General features: G+C 43.7%; 1 protein-coding gene across 2 annotated transcripts in view; it reads left to right on the forward strand.

Moving 5' to 3' along the window:
• The window catches only part of PDE8B (phosphodiesterase 8B), a 382,442-nt gene that overhangs the window by 332,427 nt on the left and 24,174 nt on the right, over positions 1-25,841 (forward strand). For both annotated transcript variants that reach the window (XM_029575379.1, XM_029575388.1), the window contains 5 exons: positions 2,200-2,364; positions 5,212-5,257; positions 6,597-6,732; positions 11,162-11,360; positions 17,511-17,728. In XM_029575379.1, coding sequence (XP_029431239.1) covers positions 2,200-2,364; positions 5,212-5,257; positions 6,597-6,732; positions 11,162-11,360; positions 17,511-17,728 — 764 coding nt within the window. The remainder of the gene's footprint in view (positions 1-2,199; positions 2,365-5,211; positions 5,258-6,596; positions 6,733-11,161; positions 11,361-17,510; positions 17,729-25,841) is intronic.

Below are 25,841 nucleotides of genomic sequence, written 5' to 3' on the forward strand. Positions count from 1 at the left end.
GCGCGTACATTTCAAATAAGGCGCACATGTACGCACTTTCAACCTATCTGATACCATGCATGCCTTTATTTATTTTATTTATTGTTTTTGTTATACCGAGTTTCATGATAGGCATCACATCAACCCGGTTTACAAATAACAAGGAGTGTAAAGCATAACGTAACGTAAAAAACAATATTTTCAATAAGAACCTTGAACTTTAAATACAGTGAATCAGAAAAAGGGAGAGGGAAAGTTACAAAAAACAAGGAAAATAAACTTGGGATAGAAGGGGAGAAATTGAACAGCACAATATTTACATTTCAGCCTATTGATACATTAGAATAGCAAGTGAAAAAATAAGACTATGAAACGGTACATAGGTAATCAAATGAATAAATATGACACAGTTGTGAATGGTAATAGTATGATAAATATTCAGCAGGAATTAGTGAGAGAGGGTTTGAGGTTGGTTGATTCGTGTTTACATTCCATTATTGCATACGAGTTAGTGCTAGTGAGAGGAGGTTTTATTCAAGGCTTGGAAATGCTTTTTTGAAAAGCCAAGTTTTTAGTCTTTTCCTAAATGTTAAAGAGCATGGCTCTTGTCTCAAATCAGGTGGGATCGAGTTCCAGAGAGCTGGACCTGCTGATGAGAAGGCTCTGAGACTCAAGGATTTATGTTGGTAGGTTTTGGCCTTTGGAATTTGGAGTGACTCTTTGTAGTGTTCCCTGATAGGCCTGGCGGAGGTGAATTTTTTAAGTGGTATTTGTAGGTCGAGTTGCGTGTGTTGGTTGATAGTTTTGTAAATGATGTTAATGGTTTTGTACATGATTCTATAGTGGATCGGAAGCCAATGGAGGTTTTTGAGAATAGGTGAAATGTGGTCAATTTTCCTGGAATTTGTAAGGACTCTGGCTGCAGAGTTCTGAACCATTTGTAAAGGTTTGGTGTAAGAAGCTGGGAGGCCTAATAGTAATGAGTTGCAATAATCTAGTTTGGAAAAGATTATTGCTTGCAAGATTGTTCTGAAGTCCTGAGTGTGAAACAGCGGTTTTATTCTTTTCAGGATATGTAATTTGTAGAAGCAATCTTTGGTGGTTTGGTTAATGAATGTTTTGAGGTTGAGACGATTGTCTAGGATGGCTCCTAAGTCTCTTACGTGGGTTGTTTGAAGGAGTGTGGGTGGTTTAGGAAGTGTGTTATTGTTTTCCGGTGATATGAGCAGGAATTCTGTTTTCGAAGCATTGAGTACAAGGTTTAGACTGTTGAGGAGAAGTTTAATTTCTAATACGCACCTATGTAATACAATAGTAGCCACCATTATTACCTAGGAGCGAATATGTGTGCGATATTTCAGGCTGAAAATGCGTACATGAGTGCCCTATTTGAAATGTTCGCACACGTGAGCACGCATATCCCGCTTCCATCACATAAGTGGACCAGTGAAACACCAGTATCCCACAATTAGTACACTTCCCCCTAACATAGGAGATTTAGGAAGACAGGGCAGGTAAGAAAAGGTTATTTTTTTGGCCCAGCAGGGCTGTGTAGGTGTGTGTGAGAAAAGTCCTCATTTTAACGCTCACAATAATAGTCGTGATCTGTGATAGTGGCGGCTATCCCACAATAATAACCTTTTCCCCCTCTATCCCCAAAAGAAAGATGTTATTTCCGACGTTAAATCTCGCATTAGTGTGCGTTAAATTTTCACAACATGCAGGAAGTCCCTTATTTGCATAAAAAGCTAGCTTTTGCATACTCATTATAATATTTGCATATTAACATGTTAGATCCATTTTAGCGTGCGTTGAGGCCCTAACACGATTTGATGAATGACCCTGTAAGTTTTCAACTGAAAATTCACATACATTTAGGCTCTAAAATTTGGGTCCTGAATTTAGGCCCACTATACATTTTCCTAGATTTAGGAGCCTAACTTTGTTTCCCTACCCTAACTCCAACCTTGTAGCCACTCACTTTTTAGAACCCTAAATTGAAACTAGGCACCTAAATTTAGGTACTCAAAATGGCCAATTTAGGAACCTAAACCCAATGAAAATTGGTCTCAGTGATCTTATAAGGCCAGTTTCTCTAGAGGAAACCAGGCTGAAAAGCAGAATCTATAAAATAACATTTCCATCAAATGGCATTTTAAATATTTCTTTTCTAAAGAATTGTCATTTAATAGATTAATGTTCTCTTTATTTTCACTGTAGGTTATTAACATAATTAATGCTGCACAGGAGAACAGCCCTGTCACAGTAGCAGAGGCCTTGGACAGAGTTCTGGAAATTTTGCGCACAACAGAGCTCTATTCTCCACAGCTGGGTACCAAAGATGAAGATCCTCACACTAGTGATCTTGTTGGAGGTCTGATGACTGTGAGTTACAAAATAAAATAAATACAGCTTGTACATTTTTTGTAATTTAGAAAGATAGACATTATAATTCACATGCATGAATGGGAAACAGTTTCAATGGATACTATTTACTTTTTACCAACAGGCACAGAACAAGGAAATGTCTGAATACAGACATATATTGGCAAAACCATGTTTGGAAGGAGGGATGTTGTAGAATGTTAGGTGATATTTACCCATCTAAGGACTAGATTTTCCTATGTCGCAGGGCTCCCTGAATCGCGTGCTAATGGGGGGCGAAGCGGGGGGCGGGCCTGCGAAAGTCGGCAGCGATCGCACCTCTGCGATGCGATCGCTGCCGGCTTTCGCACCCAATAGTGCCATCATAAAAGGTGGTGCTGTTGGGCGCGAAATACGCAACGAAAAGGGTTCTTTCTTACCTTTTCGCTATCTGCGATATCCTTGCGACGTCCGCCCCAGTGCCACCCCGACTCCTCCTGTTCCGGTCTTGACGCCGCCCTCGTCCCTTTTCGCATGCGATCGCTCTGGAAAATAACCCCCTAAATGTAGACTACAGTTACTGTAGGATCATCTCTTTAGCTGTCACACAGAATCTAGTTAAAGTGACTTTATACAGCAGCAGGGAAGTACTGTAAAGAACTAAATACACAGTATAGATGTGCATTTGTTTGGAACAAAAGTGTAAAACATGATGAATCTGTTTCCATTTAGTTTCAAATGAACTGAAAAATTAAAAACAAAGGGGTAGATTTTACAAATTTGCACACACGCGTACTTTTGTTTGCGCACCAGGCGTAGCCATGCGTATCTGTTAAAATCCGGGATCGGCGCGCACAAGGCTGTGCAAAATCGGCATCCTGCGTGCGCCAAGCCGCGCAGCCTGCTTCTGTTCCCTCCGAGGTCGCTCCGAAATCGGAGCTGCCTCGGAGGGAACTTTCCTTCCACCCCCCCCCCCCGCACCTTCCCCTCCCTTCCCCTACCTAACCCACCTCCCCAGCCCTACCTAAACCCCCCCTACCTTTGTTGCACAAGTTACGCCTGCCCAAGGCAGGCGTAACTTGCGCGCACCGGGCCGGCCACCGGCATGCGACTCCCAGGCCCAGGAGCTGTTTCGGAGGCCTCGGCCATGCCCCCGGAATGCCCCCAGGCCGGAACCACGCCCACGGCCCCGCCCCCAAATGACGCGCCGCCGTGACATGCCCCCCCCCCCAGGAAAGCCCCAGGACTTGCGTGCGCCGCTGAGCCTACTCAACATAGGCTCGGCGCGTGCAGGGGGAACTTCGGACAGGTTTTCGGGGGGTATACGCGCGTACCCCTTTCAAAATCTGGCCCCCAATATTTTGTGAATTTTTCATTTTTGGGAAATAGGGTGCTCTGTTTGCATATAGAGCACCCTATTTCCTGTAAACAAAAAAATCACAGAAAATAAAAAAACTTAAAACTCTGAAAATTCAAAATGAACAAAGAAAATCCGCAATACAAAAAAAACTAAATGAAATTTAAAAAACGTAGTGTGGATATCCTTAGTACATAGTAAGGAAATGGCTCTGGAGAATTGCATGTTTTGTTTTATTTTTGGGGAAGAGTAAGGCAACTGTTATGATTTGTGGGTATGTGGGCCCTTGGCCCGAGATGCAAGTTGTTACTACCTGTGGGAAGAACCCCCACAGGTCTGCACCGTCGGGAGGCGAGGTCAGAGACAGCGGAGAGCTCCGGGTTAGGCAATGGAGAGGACCCCCGTGGAGAGTAGACTGGAGGCGATATCTGGGCAGGGACCCCAAGGGGATTAGTGCCAGTCAGACCGCAGAGCGGGGGGCGTGAGGCTTGGACAATCAAGAGGTACTCTGGAGGGCAACCCCGAGGGGAGGAGCTGTCTCGTAGGATGATGATGTAATGCCAGAGGCCAAACCACAGGACAGGGAAGCCCGAACTGAGCCTCTGGTGATGACGTAGCACCGTCCCGAGGAGCGGGAAAATGTTGGCAGTCTCGATATAGTACGTAGGCGCAACCCTGAGGAGCGGGGAAGCGTGCAAAGTCCCAGAGAAGCCGGAGAGCGTTACCCCGAGGAGCGGGGAAGCCCTGGCAGTCACTGTAAAACATTAGTGCGGTCCCGAGGAGTGGGAGGCTTTGACAGTCTTGTTCAGGTTGCGGGCGCAACCCCGAGGAGCAGGGAAGCCCCCTGTAGAACTCACGGATAGCTGAGATGTCCCAGAGGTAGTGCCAAGGAACGCGAGGCCTTGCAGGTTAGAACCCAGGAGACGCAGAGCCAGCCCAAGGAGCGGGGTAGGCGAGAGTGAGTCCCCAATGCATGCACTGGCCCCTGAGGAGCAGGTACCAGACAGGGTCCAAGGCATGAAGCGAGTCTCAGGAACACGTAGGCAGTAGTCGAAGACTTATGGAACTTGTTGCCAAGTCGGCTAGCAGAGGGCGAAGGTGGAGTTTAAATACACTGGTCTGATGATGTCATTAACCGGAGACGCCCCCGAGGTTCCTGCCGAGGAGGCTTCAAAGGAGGACCCAGTGGCGCGTGTGCGGGCCTAGGAAGGCCCGAAGTCGAGGAGGGTGGCGGCGACATCCAAACCGCCATGAGGAGTCCTGGGGAATGTGACGGTGAAAGCTGGCCCGAGCTGCGATCAGCCCCGGGGAGGGCAGGAGAGCAGTGCAGGAAGTAAGTACACGCGGTCGCAGCCGTCTGCGACCAACGGGCATAACAGCAACATGGCACCCTTGGTGGACAGTCACCATTTTAGGGAGGAAGAGGAGGAGGCAGCACTATTTAAGAAAATAAATTTGAATGATGATATAATATATTTTCATTCCTCATGCAGTGCCTTTGTTTCTTTCAGGATGGTTTGAGAAGGCTTTCAGGAAATGAGTATGTGTTTTCTAAAAGTAAGTGGTTTATTTAGTTTACATAGGAACATAGTAGATTATGGCAGAAAAAGACCAATTTGCCCATCCAGTCTGGCCAGTTTATTCCCATCTACACTGCAAGGATATACCTCTGCTGCTAGTCATATTATGAGACTGCCTGTAAGATTTATTTATGTATTTAAAATCATTTATCGATTGCTTAACTGATATCTTTCCTTATCCAGGACAGATTTTTGTCATCTTTCTCATTCTCTATCATCTTGGGCAAATGAGCAGGCAGATTTATATCCGGCTCTCCTTTCTTCCCATGTGAAACCACAGAGCTTTATAATGATAAAAATAGCTACCAATACTAGCATGGCCATTGCTCAAACATCCAGCCTCCAAGGTCCCTTGCAGGCACACCAAGCTACGTGACCATCTACATTTCCACAAGGACTTCTAGTTTCTACTGTGCCTGCCAGTTGCTAGCTGAATTTTATTATTGCAGCCTACCGGGTTCCCTGCATAGCCTGCCAGACAAACCCAGCTATGTGAGCACGTGCATTTCAGCTAAGACTTCTAGATATTATATAGAAATGAAATGAAATGATGGCAGAAAAAGACCAAATGGTCCATCCAGTCTGCTCAGCAAGCTTATGGTAACATCTGCTGCGCCATACAGTTCACCCCCATACTTATCAGTTTCCCAGATCGTCAAAGTCAGGGCCCTTGTTGGTTGCTGTCTGAGTCCAGTTCCCCGTTACCTCTTGCTGTTGAAGCAGATTATGATGGCCATACAAGATTCTCTCCTTTTCTGTTTTATTCTGATTTGATGTTCTTTATATTACTTTTTTAATTTGATTAATTTTATTGTCTCGTTTTATTGTATATTTTATGTATTATTTGATCATGTTTTTTATTTTTAATTGATATATTTTAATGAATTTTATTATTTATGTACTTAAATTATGTGAACCGGTATGATGTCCCATGAATATCGGCATATAAAAATAAATAATGTGGCGCCTATCCTCCTTCCCCCATGTCTTCCCATCAAGCTTTGAAACAATCAAGTTACCAAACTAGTGATGATATTGCCCAAACTTCAAGCCTTCTAGGTCCTCACTGCTGTGTTGGTCAGTACCCAGCCTTCACCAGCATGACAGCAGTAAGACTGGATCTGTTTGTTCTTCAGACATGAATGTATGCACCCTGTCCACTGGGCTCTGAGCCTTGATAAGTAAACCTGCCCAAAAAACACCAGCAATGCTAGATCCTGTAACTGATTCATATAACAGAAACAAATAGTATTATGGATTGTATAAATGGAAGTGTTACATTTCATACTAAAAGATCTCCTATTACATTTTGGCAGACATGCACCACAGCCATAGTCACCTTTCTGTGCCAATAACCATCAATGACATTCCACCTCGAATAGCACAGTTACTTGATAATGAAGAAAACTGGGACTTTAATATTTTTGAACTGGAGGCCATTACTCATAAAAGGTAGGTGTCTATTTTCTATATGTAGTACTTGCATAATTTTCCTTTGGGATTTCTCTCTCCCTTGATCAAAAAGCATTTTCTTCTGCTTTTTATTTATTTATTTTTTATACATTTCCATTTATTCATTTTATATTACAGTTCAAGACATAATATTGATATAAGAACATAAGAAATTGCCATGCTGGGTCAGACCAAGGGTCCATCAAGCCCAGCATCCTGTTTCCAACAGAGGCCAAACCAGGCCACAAGAACCTGGCAATTACCCAAACACTAAGAAGATCCCATGTTGCTGATGCAATTAATAGCAGTGGCTATTCCCTAAGTAAAATTGATTAATAGCCATTAATGGACTTCTCCTCCAAGAATTTATCCATGACCATGAAATCAGATACACTATATGAAATATAAAGAGAAAAAAAATTTAATTTTTTCCAAATCCTCTGATACTGGGGGATACAATACCACAAATCATAGAATCAATTAAATAAGAAATTATAGAACCAGCGGTATTTCCTAAGTCCTATCATATACAGATTAATACTCAGTGAAACAACTAAGCAGATACAGTGATAGGGAACAGAGGTATTCCTAATTAAGCTGTTCTACTATTAATGAAACTGGCTGACTAGGTTAAATAAAAATATGAGAGGCATCTTTGGCTGGGAAAGCAGTTTATAAATTATTTTAAATAAATAAATATGGCATTTACATGGAAACTTGAGAAAGAACATTGGTGCTCGCTCTCATCAAAAGAAATTGTCTATGCTTCTTCTGGGTGTGCCTAGGGGCATCAGGAAATAGTCTTACACTACACTGGAAAAAAGACTCTGTTCGATGCCTAAAGAATAACCTTAGGAGCCAGACTCTATCAGGTTCCAAAACTAAGGCCACAGCTGGTGTCGATGGTTTAGTCAGCACTGTGTCTGAAGTCTCTAGCATTTGGGTAACATTTAAACTATCCTCAGTAACCACAACAGGGGACAACTCCATAAATCCAGGCACAGTCCCATCTTCTTTTTTCTTTAAAGACAATAAATAATAAGGGCCGGATTTTAAAAAGGTTACGCGTGCCAGGCAAGTCCCGGGGCTTGCAAAAAGGGGAGGGGGTGGGGCGGGGGCGGGCACAGTAGCCATTTGCCGCTGTACTTGGGCTCGCGCGCCGGTCGGCCGGCATGCACAACTTACTTCAGCCCCAGGGCTAAAGTAAGTTTAGAAACAAAAAAAAAGAAGGAAAAAAAGGTAGGGGGGAAAGGGCGGGGGAGGTAAGGGAAGGGAAAGTGGGATGGGGGGGGGGGGTAGGGAACAGGAGAAGGCAGCGCGGTTCGGAGCAGGCTTGGCATGCGCAAGGTGCACAATTGTGCACCTTGTGCATGCCGACCCTGGATTTTATAACATGCGCGCGCCGGGTAGCGCGCTTATGTACACCCACGCGCTCCTTTTTAAAATCTACCCCTAAATTTTTTAAACCAGTGGAACTGTTTGCTCAGGTACCTTCAAAGCCTCCATCAAATATGTTTTAAACATCTCCTTAGGAGAAACCGAAGGTAATTTTGGAAAATTGATAAGATGGAGATTTTTACTTTTCAATACATTTTCCAAATTTTCCAGTTTTCCGAGAATAGATGAATTATCCTTAATAAAACTCTCCTGGGCAAGCTTCACTTGTTTTACTTCAGATTGAATTTCAGTTATTTGCACTTCTAAGTATTTAGCTTTTGATTCTTATGACTGCAATAGATTTTCCAAGTTTATATTCTTTTCCTGAAGGGGTACAATGTGAGAAAGTATAACTATATCCAGTGTTGCGGCTCCCGGCCGCAGCAGGTCCCGGCCGGTCCCCACTACCTTCTCCTCCACCCATCTCCGCTGCAGCCCGGTGCGGCATGACCCATTCCGCGGCTGTTCCTGACGTCTTCGTTTCTGCTTCTGCCTTGATCGTGTTCCTGGTTCCGTTCCTGCTACTCCAGTCCTTGTGTTCCTGGTTCCGGTCCCAGCGTTCCAGTTCCTGCCTTCTCCTTGATCCTCAGTTCTGTGACCCCGTCCTCGGCTTGATCTCCTGGTTTGACCTCTGCTTGTCTGCTGCCCGTCTTAACCCTTGGCCTGGTTCTTCATTCTTGTCTGTCTGCTGCCTGGCCCGGATTTTCAGCTTGGACTCCGTTCCGCTCCTTCACTGCCAGCCCAGACCCAGACCTCCGACCCTGTCTTCATCCTCAGCTTCATCTTCTTCCTCGAGGCACTCGGACCTACCGTGTTTCTCTGATAATAAACCCTACCCTGAAAATAAGCCCACCCAGTCCCTCTATGGCATCCCAAATTGACTCCAGAGTAAATTGTGTAGGTCTCACCAGATTAAGATTGCTCTATAGTCTTTGAATGGATGTCAGTAGAGTAGTGGAAATAACAGAAGGGGAAAAAGCCTCATCTCTGACTGTTTCAGCTTGAACATGCTGACCGCCAAGAGGCTCCATGATGGAAAACTCAGGTTAAGCTGCTACAGCACACTCCACCATGCTCCATGACCCTGGAATTGCCGTGATGACATCATCAGTTGGCGACCGCACTGGGCATGAATTGAGCATAGGACCAGCAGCTGGGTCTCTCGGCAGCATACTAGTAGCTGGGCTCAGAGATTATCAGAGCCAGAGAGAGATGGGAGCTCCACTTCTCCCCCCACCATCTCCAATGACTGATTTCCCAGCAGACGCATATCTCCGGTAACATAGGTGTCCGTCAGCCCTGAAATTGGCGGGTCCGTCTCAACCACAGGAAAAGCCCTTGGCTTCCTCTTCCTTTTATATCCCTTACAGTAAGGCAAAATAAATCCAGGTAAATAGTATAAATTGGCAGGGTGGAAGAACACCTTATGCTACATACTGCTGGTCAGCCATCTTGGATCCCCCTGTAGCTTTCTTCTCCTTTTTCTATTCTGTCTATAACCCACTCTTAGTTGCACTGCCTACTTCTGATGTGTGGTACTGGAAGTTCATTGCTGCTGCTGCTGCTGTAATTAATGTATAAAAGATTTCAGAATGTTTAGCACAAATGAAGTAATAAAATTGGCTTATGTTGAATGTATGACTTGCTAGCAGTGTACTGTTCAGAATATTATTGGCATATCATTTGATCATTGTAAGTACCATATAGTGTTGCTGGTATAGGGAGGGATCAGAGGGTTGGTATATAGTTGGGACATTAGTTCAACTCCCCTCAGCCACTGACTCTCTGTGTAGCCTTGTGCAAGTCGCATTATCAAACATCACAATATCCAAACACCCAACAGAACTACTAACCGAATCCACGAAATAACTTGTCACCAACCAGTACCAATCAAACCCTTCTCACTCAAAAAAGATTTTTTTCTGGACTATAAAACAGATTAACTTTTCCCTTATAATATGTATCCTGTTATACCTTAATTCGCAATGATGGTATATAAAACTCAACAAATAAATAAATAAATTATCTCTTTATGTGCATCTACGATCCAGTTGAAAACAAGGCAACATCTGAGTAGCAATATACAATCCAAGTCTGAGTATTTATAGGGATTAGTTCACTTCTCTGCTCATCTGAGTAATTCAGAAAACCCTTCTAAATTAAGTATTTCACTTTCTTTATATTTTTACAGTAATTGATATTATAATTACTATAGCATGAGAATCTAGTACATTGCCAGTAATAATACTGTTTACAGACTAGATACATTTTATAATGCATTTTTACCCTACTGCTTTCCAAAAAGAAAACGAGCGAGCAAGTACAGAGGGTAACTTTAAAGGATAGTTGCTTGGCTTCCTGGTTTTCATGTGCCAGCCACCCTCCCCCACCCCCGATGGGTTAATCTCAGGCCAAGCTGATAAAAAACTTGTTTCACTGCTGCTGATTTTCCATGGCTACTCGAGGTACATTTGTGAAGAAAGGGGCCCGTGTGGTCCTGAAAGCTCCTGTACAGCAGTGTTATTTGGATAAATTTCACATTAGTCCAATAAATAACGCAACTTGCAAAAAGTAAGAAATGACTGTAAATACAGAGCTTTGGTTATATATTTTAGTTGCACTTCTTGCTTTCCTAGTATCGTTTCATGCCTTCGCTGTGTACCATCTTTCAGACATGGATGAATAAGGAAGTAATAAGAAGCCCTGATCTGGAGGCCTGTAGTGATAGTGCTGTAACACATTACACCAAGATCATGCTGGTAGAGAAAATAATCTCTCTCTATAGAATTAAACAAAAGACACCAGTAATGATTTACCGTACATTGATTTTTTTTGTAAATGTGTTTTTTACTTAAATATGGGAGGGATAGTTAATAATAAATATAACAGAGCACTGTGCTTTGTACAAGAAAGTTTGTTGATAAGAAAAATACCTTCTAGCTGCTTTTACTTGGGCAATATATATTTTTTCTCTCTTTCAAAATTCTTGTAGGCCGCTGGTTTATCTTGGTTTAAAGGTTTTCGCTCGGTTTGGGGTGTATGAATTTCTGAACTGCTCGGAAGCCACGCTTCGATCTTGGCTCCAGGTTGTCGAAGCTAATTACCATGCATCTAACTCTTACCACAATTCCACCCATGCGGCTGACGTCCTACATGCTACTGCATTTTTTCTTGGAAAGGAAAGAGTTAAGGTACAGTCCATGTTGAGTTCTTTCGTTAGACCACTGGATAGAGTGCACCATAAGACAATGTGCCTGTGTGCGACTGCCAGATAAAGACATGCCCGTGGAAGTTTCATTTGTCAAGATTTAAAAACCAGTTGTGACATACAAATGGCACTGATACAAAACAGTTTTGCATTTCTTTATTTCCTCCATTGTAAGGTTTTAACTACAGTTTTGCTGTCTATAAGTCACGTGTACGAGACACAGATCATTTCTTTAAAGGGTCTTACAACTAAGTAAAATGTCTTCATATTAAACAATTTTTATTTTTTTTTAGCAAGAGGCTTATTCCTGCTTTAGCAGTGGTCACAACATCATTGTATCCTCATTGGGGCCAGATGACAGGGTGTTAACTCCTCTCCATGCCCACCCTATGGTTGTGCAAGTTCTCATTCTCAGCCAAAATGGCCAAAAAGGGCACTGTCCTCAGCTCATAGCTCTGGTCCTGCTCGCGGATAAGAGCCAGAGGGACATTGCATTAAACATTGTTACGCTGAAAGTGTCCCTCCGGTGAAACATATTATAGCATAAAACTGCTACATTCAAGCTGCCTGGGTGTGATTTACGTTTTTATCACTTTTCCATACATTCAGAGTACGCATAGATACAATGGAATGTTCTGTTTCTGTGAAGGAGCTGGCAGGTCTGTCACCAGGCCAAGCTGCGTCCTGGACAGATCAGGGGCAGGCCACGCTCAGCAGACCACGTGACTAGAGCGACCGGCCCACCGGGGGATGCCCGATCCCCCGATAGGCCAATCCGCCCCTGCCGGTCGCAGAAAGGAGCGAGGCCAGTTGCAGGGGAAAGGAGTCTAGTCATGTCATATAGAGGCTCCGAGGAGCACCTGCTGCTGCTGTGGCAGCTTGTAGCACTGGTGCCTTGCCCCCTGACGAAGCGGGTTGGAATCCCAGGCCATCGCCTACCTTGCTTGCTTCTTCTGACAGCCCTGAGAACTTGTGTCCTTAGCCAGTGCACTTCCTGCTGTCTGATAATGCATCCTTTTTATAGCCCTTGTTGTCAGCTTAGGGGGTGAATTTTAAAAGCCCAGCGCCCGCCAAAGCTGGGAGTTATGAACAGAAGTTGGGTAGGTGCGCGCTGTGCAGATTTTAAAAGGCACCCGCATACTCGTGTATCTCCCGGTATGCGCACACAAAAAAATGTTTCTGAAAAAGAGGCAGGGCGTGGGTATGGTCTAGGAGGGACATGGGCGTTCCAGGATATGAATAAAACCAGTGCGTAAAAATTTGCACGTACAAATGGGTACTGGGGTCCCCTACCATATAACTTTACTTGTGCTATGGTTGGCGAGTAGTTCCTAAAACAAAAAAAACTAGGCTAGTCAGTGTGATTTTAAGGGGCTAACAGGGTAAAAGGGAGTCTAATTAACTGGGGGCATTAGGAAGTTCTATCCTTTACCTGGACGATCTGGGAACGAGGTGGGGAAACTGGTAATTGCATCGGCGGGCATGTCTACTAAAATCCCCCCACTTACAAGGTAGAGGCAGCATTTGTGCACATCCATATAAAGTTGTGCACACACATACACACGTACAGCCTATTTTATACAATGCATGCATATACGCACATATGATATAAAATGGCCGCATCCTATGGCGCAGTCTGTCATACGTGCATACATGTGCGGCTGTTTAAAAGTTACCTACTGTCTGTCTCTAGGTGCAGTGAGTGAGAGTTTAAGGACATGCCTTTGATCAGTAAATGGAGAAAGGATATGAACTGGAAGAAAGAGCAGGCACACTGAAAACCTAGAATATCAAATTTTTATTTTTGTGCACAGACTCTCATCATCATAGGGCCATTAAAAAAAAAAAAAAAGCTTCCCACATTGTGCATAGGACGTGCATTGGTCACAATAAATAAGGCAATTTTCATACTGCTCATAAATGTAAGGGTGCTTTTTACCTGCACTCTTTGCACCAGTTTCCAGAGTGAAAGTATGCATGTACTTTCACTCTGAAATTGCCAAAAGAAAACGTTCCTGCAGAAATTTGCACTGCATTTTTTGCAGATTCTTTTCCTGACCAAATGCATAGTTTTGAAAATCCAACTCTAAGATGATAACTTTCAAACCGGCGCATGGGCACACATTGGCCCATGTGCATCGGTGCACGCCCAGGGACGTGGCCATTTTATAACTTGCGCGTACATATGCGCATGCTATAAAATAGCCTGGCCATGTACACAAATGTGCCAAATTTTAAGTGAACGCGCGCATGAGCCTGACAATCCTGCTTCTACAGCCTAAGTAAGGGAATTTTAAAAGAGGCATGCGTCCACACCATTGCGAGTTTTACCAGTTCGTCCACCAATTCACCCAGTTAACAGCTAGGTCATCCAACCCTCCCTGGTTTGATAGCCCACATTCCTCCCAGTTACCCCAGACCCTTTAAACCACTCAGATATAACTCAGTTGTTTTATTACATACATGTCCTCCAGAGCAGAAGTAAAGTTACGCAGCAGGGGACCTCAAGCATGCCAGAGTGCATAAGTATTTATGCGCACATCTTTTGGGCAGGCCCCAAAACGCCCAGGCCCTGCCCACACCATGCCCACATCCCTCCTCTTTTTGGAAACTTTACAGATGTGTACTCAGCGGGTTTTACACACGTATCTGGGTGCTTTTAAAATAGGGTCAGCACACATAAGCCCGACTTGTTCACGCATCCCCTAATGGATGCGCTTGCTGGGCTTTTAAAATTCATCTTTATATGTGTAGCTTTCTCACCACACCAAACTCCACTCTGGGTACGCCCTTAGTAGAGGAGTAGCCTAGTGGTTACAGCAGCAGGCTACGAACCAGGAGACCCCCTTAGTGGAGGAGTAGCCTAGTGGTTACAGCAGCAGACTACGAACCAGGAGACCAGCATTCAAGACCCACTGTCACTCCTTGTGATCTGGGGCAAGTCACTTTATCCTCCATTGCCTCAGGTACAAACTTAGTCCTGGATTTATCAAAATGCGGTAAGTACCGCATGCAAAAGGGGTTTGGTTTATGCAAAAATTCAGTTTTTTGCAATTTGCGCTAATTAGCTATGCGAAGAGCTAAGTTAGTGCACATTGCAATAACATTATCTGAATTTGCGATAGGTGTCAGACCTGTTGTATTTCCTGCATATGAACACTGAGAGAGAGAGAGAGAGAGCATGGCCATAATGTCATCCCCAGAGGTAGGTATTTGTATTCCTATAGTAGGCCCACCTAGTAACTCAAGGGGCCACTTTGACATTCTATGTGACACATACGAACAGAACGGTGGTCTCTTGTGAAGATTTGATGACCTTCGGAGTGAGGAAACTCACTCCAAGATGAGATTTGTCAGTATTCTCTCAACCTAGCTTGATGGACTCTCTACCTGGGTAACATCAAGCTAGGTGGAGAGAACATTGCCCAAATCTCATCTTGGAGTGAGTTTCCTCACTCCGAAGGTCATCAAATCTTCACAAGAGACCACTGTTCGGTTCGTACATGTCACAAAGAATGTCAAAGTGGCCCCTAACCCCCTACACTAATACCTAAACCCCACCTTGAGTTACTAGGTGGGCCTACCATAGGGATACAAATACCTACCTCTGGGGATGACATTATGGCCAGGCTCGTTCTCGCGCGCAAGCTCTCTCTCTCCTCAAATAGGCCTTACGGGAGACATCACAAAAGGCAATGAAACCTTATCACACGGTCATGGCAGCTATCGCACAGCCTAACGCAATTCAAAGAGGTGTAGTTAAAATCAGCGTTACAGCTGTGCGATAGCTCTTCACAGACAGGCTAACCCAGCCCACTCTCCACCTCTAACTCCTCCTATTTTCTGAATTTGCATCGCACCATATGATATGGTGCTATCGCATGCGTTAAACACGTTTTCGCTTGCGGTAAGGGCCTATCGCATGCGTTAACGGGGCTTTTCGCATGCGATAAGGCGTTTTTGCATGCGTTAAGGGCTTATCGCATTTTGATAAATGACCCCCTTTGATTGTAAGCTCTCTGGGAATAGAGAAATACCTACAGTACCTGAATGTAATCCGCTTTGAAATGCTAAAAAAAAGTGTGAAAAGCAGAATATTAAAAAAAAAAATCTAAACTCAGTGCCAAAAGAAGTACAGGAGTTGTGGAGCTGTGCATACGTTTACCCACAAACAAGATGGGCAATTTTACATAGCCAATTTATGGAGGTAAAATGTTTTTAATCCACAGAAGTACCTTTGAAAATTACCCCCATTACTTTTTCTATTTTTATGTTAATTTTGTCACAGTGAATTTGCAATACAAAGAACTTGAACTAAACAAAACTGCTCCAAGATGTACAAGTTTGAATTGAAAACAATGTTTTCCATTCTGTGGGCTCTGTTTATAAAAGGAGTTTTCCATCTGGATCGCTGAGGACAGTAGATCCAGCGAGTCATTATCGGGCCTAGAGCCCTCACAGCACAGCCCCCACTCCTCCTCTGTGATCCTTCTGTTCACCACCCCCCTAGTGGCAGGAGGACTCCAAGCCACCTCCTTTCACTGCAAGACCCCCTGCTATCTGAACCCTGAAGCCTTCCTCAGACCGACCTCCCCCATCATCTCCATTTCATTCTTACTTTTTGCTTACGGCTCTGTGATGCTAATCCAGCTTGCATGATGAGTTTTCTGTGTGCAGATGTTAAGAGAAATACTAAAACTTAGCAATCAAATCAATCAGAAAGTGTTAATCCCCTTTCAGTTTGTGCCACTACCAAAAAATCTACAGGGAAAAGGGGCATGACATTTTATCATATTTTTATGATGACCTGTTTAGAGCGCCTTCTTGCCTTTTAGTGAAACTTTTTAAAAGCTTGCAGACAGGAGTCTGGTATTTCATTTTATAACAATGAGTAGGCTTTTTCTTTAGTATTTTAGCATGTTTAAATATAAATATGAGCTGATGTTGGTAAGGCCTCCCAAACCAGAGCATGGAAAGTAATATAAACGCAGCTACTCTGAAAATATTATTGGCATATGTCGTGTTCTACCAAACGTGGACGTGCCGATTTTTTAATCTATTTATTTATTTATTTATTTATTTATTTATTTATTTGTTGAGTTTTATATACCGTCATTCGGTAGAGCCATCATAACTGTTTAATGCGTGTATGTTATAAAATACGTGGGCCGCGTGCACATACGCACCGAACTTTATAGTCCACGTTCATATGTGCAGGCGGTGCTTGCAAGGGGGGTGTAAAATTTTGCAAGTTCGTGCGGCAATGAGATCGGGGCTCCCCTAGTTCACTCCCAGTCCGCTCCAATTTAGGAACGGACTGAGCGGGAACTTTCCTACCTCCTACCCTAACCTCCCTGCCCCTTCCCCTCTCCTCCCAACCCTCTAAATCTCCCCTCTTTTTTTTTTTTTACCTTTTTTTCTTCAAGTTACTTCAGGGCCTGACCTGAAGTAACTTGCACGTGTCGGCAGCGGGCCGGCGCGCGAGGCTGTGGGACGGCGATGAATAGCGCTGTCCCAGCCCGCCCTGCTCTGCCTCCTGGCCCGCCCATTTGTCAGGGCCCAGCACTTATGCACGTATCGCCACCTAGGCTCATGTCCGGGCCCTTTTTAAAATGCACCCAGGGCCCAGCAACGCGCGTGACTATTTTTACACGCGGTAGATTTTAAATCCGGCCGAATGTGCATACTTTTGTACCTGCATAAAAAAGTAGGGAGAGGATTAGGTCGGAGGAGGAGGGGGGAAAATATGTGATTGTATTTTCAAATTACTGCATGTATTTTGCACCTGCCTCAGTACAGCTTGTGCTGCTGCTGCCCACATTTTTGAAAGGGAAATGCCCTAAGGAGTTTCCCTTTGAAAATGATCTTGCAGTCCGGCAGGTACAAAGCAGTAAGACTGTAATCACCGTGGGCAAAATTGCCCTCCGTTATGAAACTCAACTCAGCTTCAGATTGAAAGGTCACATTCAAATACTGACCTATGTTAATTTTAAAGCAGCCATTCTTTTTTTCCAATCTTTTATCCTATTTAAAAAAAAAAAAAAGGTTCTGCTGCAAAACAGTCACACAGAGGACTTTCACAAGGCATGTGTGGCTCTCAAACACTAACTCGTTGTTTTGTTCCTTCTAATAGGGAAGCCTTGACCAGTTAGATGAAGTTGCTGCATTAATAGCTGCCACAGTTCATGATGTGGATCATCCAGGACGCACCAATTCTTTCCTGTGCAATGCAGGAAGCGAATTAGCTGTGTTGTATAACGACACTGCTGTATTAGAAAGCCATCACACTGCACTTGCCTTCCAGCTCACAGCAAAAGACAATAAATGCAATATATTCAAGAACATTGAAAGGTGAGAAGTTATTTTGGAGAGGAAGAAGGGTGTTTCTTGATATTGTTGATAGGCCGACTTAAGAGAGAACAAAAAAAATTTAATTTGTCACTTTGCATTTGTACAGACAATTCATGTAAATGTCTAGCTATTTGCCTATTTCAGTATATTCTTTCTGTGTGGGTAAGAGAAAGAAAATTTTGTACTGAACTGTATTTTTCAGTAATGCTATTCGCATAGAGGTAGATTTTAAAAGCCTTGCATGTACGAAAACAGCCACATACATGTGTAAGTGGGCCACGTGAATTTTAAATAGCCAGGAAGGGTGTGTGTACATTGGTGTATGACAGGGCATGGGCATTCCAGAGGTAGGGCTGGCACTGATGCATATAACCCCTAATTTTCCTCAGCTGTGTGCCAGTTTACTACAGCTCCTCAGTAGGCATGAGAGAGAGAGAAAGAGAGAGAGAGCGCAAGTGCCTCTTTATAAGGCTTAGCCTAATACTCTATGGGGCAGATTTTCAAAGGGTTACGCGCGCCGGGCCTATTTTCAAAAGGCCCGGAGGTGCGTGTAAAGCCCCGGGACGTGAGGCAGGCGTAACTTCTGATATAAAGGTACGGGGGAGGGTTTCGAGCTGGGGTGGGACAGGTAGGGGAAGGTGGGGGGGGGAAGGAAAGTTCCCTCCAAGGCCTCAGAGGGAATGGGGAAAGCTAGCTGGTCTTCCTGAGGGCTCGGCGCGCGCAAGGTGCACCCCCTTGCGCGCGCCGACCCCTGATTTTATAACATGCGCGCGGCTGCGCGTGCATGTTATAAAACCAGGCATACATTTGTGCGTGCCAGGTTGCGTGCACAATTGTACCCCGCGTGCATACCTTTTAAAATAAGCCCCTATATGTGGACCATTGTAAGGGGGCACTTTGATTTGGGGTGAGTTTTCAGGAGGTGGGTTAGGGTTGGGGGTATATTGTTACAGACACATTCAGAGGTATTTCTTGTAAAATTGACATCATTAAGGAATTTTAGAACTTATAAGTGATGACAAGGAGTTGATTTGTACAATGCAGCTGGCAGAATTGTCCATTGTCCAATGATGTACGCGCGCCCTTCCTGGCTATTTAAAATTCACATAGCTCTTGTGCGGCCTACCTTCGTGCGAATCTGACCATTTTTGTCCATGCAAGGCTTTTAAATTCTGCCTTTAATTGTACAGAATTCACTGGTATTCTGATAAATTGTTTCTGAAGCTGAGAAAATAATATGGGTTTTTAGGCCTCTCAAACTACATGGAAAGTTTTTTTTTTTAATTGGGATCTGAATTGTAACAGCAGCTGTTACCATTTTGCTTGTAGTGGTAGGATTAGAACAACATATCAGGAGTAATTTTCAGATGGAGTTACATGTATAAATTCCAGTTTTACATTCATAAATGTCCTTTTAAAAATTACCCAGATGGCTGTATGTGTAAAAGTATACAAAGAAGCAATTTCATGCATATTTTTATGCACACTACAAATAGGTGTTCCAGGAGCAGGGACGTGATTTACATAAATATACCTATGTAACCCCAATTCAGGGTGTTTACTGAACTTTGCTAGGGCCATAATAAATCCCGGGGCTAAGTTCTAATTTTAAAGCCATCAGTCCTTTTGTCCAGGGGTGTGAGTTCTTGGCCAATGGGGGGGAAGGCCCAAAGCGAGTACCGTATTTTTCGGACTATAAGGTGCACCGGATTATAAGGCGCATTATCAATGAGCGCCTGCTAAGGCGTCCAGGTTCATATATAAGGCGCACCGGATTATAAGGCGCAGCTCAGAGCCTATTTTTTAATCGGTTGCGCCGACCCTTTAAAACTACGGTACTTTTTATTATCCCCCCAACTAAAACCAGATAGTATTATTACAGGATGCGGTGATTTACAAAAGCATTTCCCTGGGTTAACAGCTTGACTGAAATTTGACTGCTTTGTACCCGGTCAGAGCATGCACAAGACCAACAATGCACGTACCTTTACACATTGGGAAAAGCAGGCGGGCTCAGAGACGGGGTTAGGCTGGGGGGGGAGGACAAGTGCATGCGAAGTGTTGCATTTTCAAAACTACATGGACTGTTTTGGAGGGGAAAATGTATCTTCAGAAAAAGCAGCTGCAAATCTCTGTGGGCAATAGCCAAAGGGAAAGTAGGCAGATACTTGCCCTTTGAGAACTGGTGCAAAGTCCGCTGATTAAAGCGCCCCTGGGCTTTCCAAGTATCTGCATAGTTGCCCCCGGGCGCAGCGACAGGCAGATCGGCAAGGCCAAGAAAAAGATTGCGTTTAAACACGCTGATGCTCCTCCTCCTTCCTGCCTGTGCGTCCCCGGAAGTAAACGTTGCCGGAGCCGCGTGGGCAGGAAGGAGGGGGAGCATCAGCGCGTGCAGAAGTGGAGCAGCACTTGCGTTTACAGACCGCCGCGAATCTCAAGTCGCAGCGGCCCGAGAAGAAGAAGAGGCCCGGTAGCAGGGCCACTGCAGAGCCCATCCTGCGGCGACCCGCAAAGAGGAGGCCTAGAGGTGAGTGCGAGCCTGTGCTTGAGAAAAATTCATATATAAGGCACACCGGATTATAAGGCGCACTTCCGATTTCTGAGAAAATCATAGGTTTTTATGTGCGCCTTATAGTCCGAAAAATACGGTAAATAGACTCCCTTCCCAGTATGTTTCTGTGTCTTCTCTCAAGTGACTATGCTGAATAGAATTTAGGATGTTCCAAAACTTTAAATTTACTGTGATTTCTTCAGGAAAAGAAATGTTCAATTATACTGAATAAACTCTTCCATATTACATCTGCCTCCTCTGGTCTCTCTTCCTACGTAAACTCTTCTCCTCTCTCTGCGTTTATGTGCTGTTTGGTACTGGCTCCTGGACTGTGTCTTGCCATCCAAGGAGTGGATAGATACATGACCCGGATGCGTGGGGGTACCCTAAGTGCAATGGGATCCCTTTCCCCAAACAGTACCTGAGGTCCAAGATAGTCCAGTTCTTCAAAAACCTCAATCAGAGTCTTGTGTCCCACTGGGAGTGATGGGGGGGCAAGATTCCAGTGGGGATCTCCCAGATGTCCCTGGTCTCCTGCTTCTCAACCCTCTCTCCATAGGCTCCTTTGGATATTTTGAAGAAAAATCCTTCTGTGGCCACACTGGTTGTATATGACACAGTCTCCAGATAAGGAAGGGTAGCTTCCAAATCTTCCTCTCCAACTCACAGGAAAAATACCTAAGTAAAAAAAAAAACCTTCCAGAAAGTCTTCTACCAAACAGGAGACAGGCACCTACAAGCAGGGAGTTCTCTGATAAGAATCTTCTCCTAAACCAACAGTAGGACAGGGAAACCCAACCTAAACTTAGGAGGGAAAATAGATCCTCCGCCTGGAACTCCAACTGAAGATAACCACGCCTCTCTCATTTCTCACCCATCTTTATACACCCAGGAGCTCACCATTTCAGCACGCCTCAGAAGAGGTACAGCCCTCTACTCACACTTTAACCCAGGGCTTGAACTAGGGCCATCTAGTGGAGACCTGGAGGTTCTCTACATATGCACAAAGTTACATCTGCTTCCGAGCAGATTTAACCTTTTGTGCACGTTGGCACTGGTTCTGCACACCCCCGCAAATTTTCAAAGCAGATTTAAGCATGTACATTTGCATTGACAATTCTGGCTAAAGTCTGATGGTAAAAATTATCTGCAGATTTTAACCTATGAGGGCTGTTTGAATATTACCCTCATCAAGAGTAAATGAATGAAGGCTTTTGTGGGATTCCCTTCTTAACTCTAGGAAATATATTTTGCTTAAATGGATGGTGGAATTTTATCCAGACCTTGAATTGGGGAAATCAAAACACTTCAAAACACTTGAGGTGCCAAAAAAATTACAACCCATCTTATTGAGCATATTGATAAAGGTTTTGCATTAACGGATTATTTGATTGTTCATTTTGGGGTCTGTTTTCAAAAACTTTATCTGGTTAACTTCCAAACGGGCCAATACAGTAAAAACGCACGATACAGTATCTTAATTTATTTAAATTAGGCCCGGCGGTAAAAAGAGGCGCTAGGGACACTAGCACGTCCCTAGCGCCTCTTTTTTGACGGAAGCGGTGGCTGTCAGTGGGTTTGACAGCCGACGCTCAATTTTGCTGGCATTGGTTCTCGAGCCTGCTGACAGCCACGGCTCGGAAACCGGACGCCGGCAAAATTGAGCGTCCGGTTTTCAACCCGACAGCTGCGGGCCCATTTAAAAATTATTTTTTTTTAATGTTTTACTATTTTAAACTTTCTGGACCTCCGACTTAATATCGCCATGATACTAAGTCGGAGGGTGCACAGAAAAGCAGTTTTTACTGCTTTTCTGTGCACTTTCCCGGTGCCCAGAGAAATTAGCGCCTAGCTTTGGGTAGGTGCTAATTTCTGAAAGCAAAATGTGCGGCTTGGCTGCACATTTTTCTTTCTGAATCGCGCGGGAATACCTAATAGGGCCATCGACATGCATTTGCTATGTTGCGGGCGCTATTAGGTTCGGGGGGGTTGGACGCGTGTTTTGGACGCACTATTACTCCTTACTGAATAAGGGGTAAAGCTAGTGTGTCCAAAACGTGCGTCCAAATGCAGACTAACAGTGCGCTCCATCGGAGCACTCTGTACTGTATCGGCCCGAAAGTTAGCCAGATAAACCTTTAATTTTGAAAATTCCCTCCCTGCTAACTAGCTAAATCTATGCACTTATATTCCTAGGGGGCAGACATTTTGCTGTTCTAAAAAAGGGAACATCCTGAAGGCGTTCCTTGGGTGATTCCACAACTTAGCTGGTCAACCCAGTGATTCAGAACTAACTGGTTAAATTTAGCCGTAAAGAGCAGGACTAAATCCAGCTAATTAGGTGTGGGCAGAGAATTCAGCTAAAGATAACTGACTAAAATTGCACAGTTATCTTTGCCACTGAGCAGCTTTCTGAAAATTGACCTGATTGTGTTTGGGCTAGGAAAGTGATTTATAGTGCCTTCAAGTTCTATCTGACATGACCCATGGTCTCTTCTCAGTCAAAACAACAGATAGGGATCGGGAACTCTGAAGTATCCTTGTGACTTTTTCTTATTTTGGCCCATAATATGTTTCCATTATTCTTGGTTTCTGAGTGCAGACTCTCTGAGATTGTTAAATTACTGTTTTCTATCACTGATGAAAGTGATATCCTCAAAATTCCCAAATTCATTTTTCTGTATTTTATAGCTAACCTGTTGATAAATAAAAAAAGTCCTTCTCATGGAAAGGCAGAATCTTTTACCAAAGATACAAACAAGTACAATTGCAAATCCTAATATTTTTCCATAGTCTTAGAGGAAATGTGATAATGTGCTTTAGAGCTTAGATATCTTTCTAGTTGTAGTAACTTACATCCGGATTTTAGAAGGCCTGCGCGCATAAACCCCGGGGTTTACGCACGTGGCCGGGCCTTGCGCGTGCCAGGCGAATTTTCAAAGGGGCCCGGCCACGCGTGTAAACCCCAGTACGCACACAAGTCCCGGTCCTCTTTGAAGGAGTGGGGCCAGGGGCATGTTCTGGGCGGGGCGGGACAGAGGGCGGCCGGGACAGCAGCCATTAGTCGCTGTCCTGGGGGAAGTGCACGCCGCTAAATTACTTTTGCTCCCAAAGAGCAGCAAGTAATAAAACAAAAAAAATTGAGCCAAGGTAGGTTAGTTTTTGGGGGTGGGGAGGAGAGGGGAAGGGGAAGGAAGGTTAGGTTAGGGAACTGGGGAAGGCCTGATTGCGTCGCCACGTGGAGTTTGCGAAAGTACACCCCCCTTGCGCATGCCGCACGCGCAGATTATAAAATCCGGCGTGCATGTGCGCGTGGCTACCCGATTTTATAACATGGGCATGCCGACTCGTCCATGTGCGCACACCGGGAATACTTTGCAGATCTGAGCCTTAAGGCGAACTGGGGCAGATGGCTCTAGCCTGTGATTTAAGGTGGTTTGAGGAAGTCTTTTGTATACTCCTTCACAAGGTACATATAAAATCTGCAGAGTAGTTTTTTTTTTTTTTATTGCTAGTAGCAGTTACAGTTCTTATCCTATATGTGGCCACCCTTAAAGCACATAAGCTGGGGAGACATGCTATCAGAATGATCATTTTCCAAGCAGAGGCGCGACCTTTCAGGTCTTGTCAGTTTTGAGGCCCTTACTTGTCTGCATGGCTGCCATGACTTGTGGACAACATAGTAGAGATGTTATCCTATAGGATGTGTCTCCTATGGTGGTTGTCCATTTTATATTTTGTGGATACATAGATCAAGGCAAGTGTGCTGATAGACTCAATCATAAGCTCTGTGTATAGCATTAAGTCAAGAGAAAGTGTTATCAGCTGATCACTTCATGAGCCAACAACAAGCCACTCTTTGGGATGGATAAGAACATAAGGAATGCCATACTGGGTCAGACCAAAGGTCCATCAAACCCAGCATCCTGTTTCCAACAGTGGCCATATAGCATATACACAGCTGTTTTTGATGCAAGCAAGACTCACATGCTTTCAGTGTGTTCCACAGTAGCAGGACACCACACACAATAGTAACTGTGATGGGTGCTCAGTTCAGCTGCATTGCAACACACTGAAAGTTGTTATATTTTTCTAGACGGAGTGTTACCCACACAACTGTAGAAGATATCCTGGTAACTAGACAGTGAGCCAGCCACATAAGGTCAGATCACTTTAGGCTTACAGTCTAACTTCAGTTAGTCAGCCAGAGTGACTCACTGCTCTCTTGATTAACAAATGTTGGTACCTAATCAAACCAAATCACACTACCTTAATACCTTTCCAAGGTGAGTGCTCCTAGCTCCTAGCTTATTTCTAGCTTCTGGCTACTTTTTTTTTTTTTTAATATACAAACACTGTTAACTTCTGCTTATTAGCTGCCTTACAGACTATTAAAAAACACACTAACTACTTATTAGCTGCCTTACTGACTATTAAAAGCACAAACACACTAAATAATATTCCCAAATAGTTAACTTCGTTCCAAGACTTGGAACGAAGTTCCAAGTCTTGGAACGAAGTCAGTAAGAAAATTTCCCAAGCAAAAACTTACTGATTCCTTTCAGCCACCAGTAAGGTGATCCTCTCCTCTCAGTGCTCCCACTGGATTTATGATGATTGTAATTTATAAACTTGGTATAGACCTTTGCTTGGGTCACTTTTTCAGTATTTTTTAAAAATCTGTAGTATGTATGCGGCTGAAGTGCTGCAGGGCTTTTTTGGCTTTCTTTTGGATTACTATAAATAATTACTGGACCATGGGGTGTTTGAAGAATGAACTTAATGGGGTCAATGTCATTTTTCATACAAAATAATGATTCTACAGGAAACATTTGAGAAACAACGTTTATTCAATAAGATTTTTTTTAATGTGTTTTTTAAATCTCAAGTTCAACAAAAAGTAAGGGTACTTATTTGTGTGCAACTTTGTGACCATTAGCACAGTTCCTGACCTTAAAAAAGCTTGGCAATTTACGAAAAAGCAAAAAGAGTAGACAGAAACGGGTTTTATTAGTGGCACCCTTAAATGAGGTTAAGGAGCTTGTTTCCTGGGTGCTTCAAGAATTAAATTGCCAAAGTAATCTTGCCCCAAAGCAATGTTCCTACAGTGATTCATTCCAGTGATTCATTCAACTCCCATTCAAAAACAGTGATTCATTCAACTTCTAGACGGACCTTCGTCTAGAAACCTGTAGTCGAACATTCAAAAAGAAGCTCAAAACTTGGCTTTTTACAAAAGCCTTCACTTAAAGGTCTCTCCCTTTGGGATTGATTCACGCATTTCTTACCCCATTACACCAGATGTCTGATGCCGTATACATAAATTTCCTGTTAGCAGTACTTTAATTTGCACTCATGCTTATTAAGTCGGTCATAACTCCGAGTTTGTTGTCCGCTATTTGTTATTTATAATAATTTCATAATTTTACATTTTAAATTTTGTTGACTGTTATTTTTGTTATTTGTAATATTTTAAATTTTAAGTCTTCCTCAGCTTTATCTATAAGTTCTCACGAAGTTAGCCCTGTTCTTTGCACCCTCTTACTCAATGTAATTATCTTG

This window comes from Rhinatrema bivittatum, chromosome 1 (genome assembly GCF_901001135.1).
Source record: "Rhinatrema bivittatum chromosome 1, aRhiBiv1.1, whole genome shotgun sequence".
NCBI classification, from domain to species: domain Eukaryota; kingdom Metazoa; phylum Chordata; class Amphibia; order Gymnophiona; family Rhinatrematidae; genus Rhinatrema; species Rhinatrema bivittatum.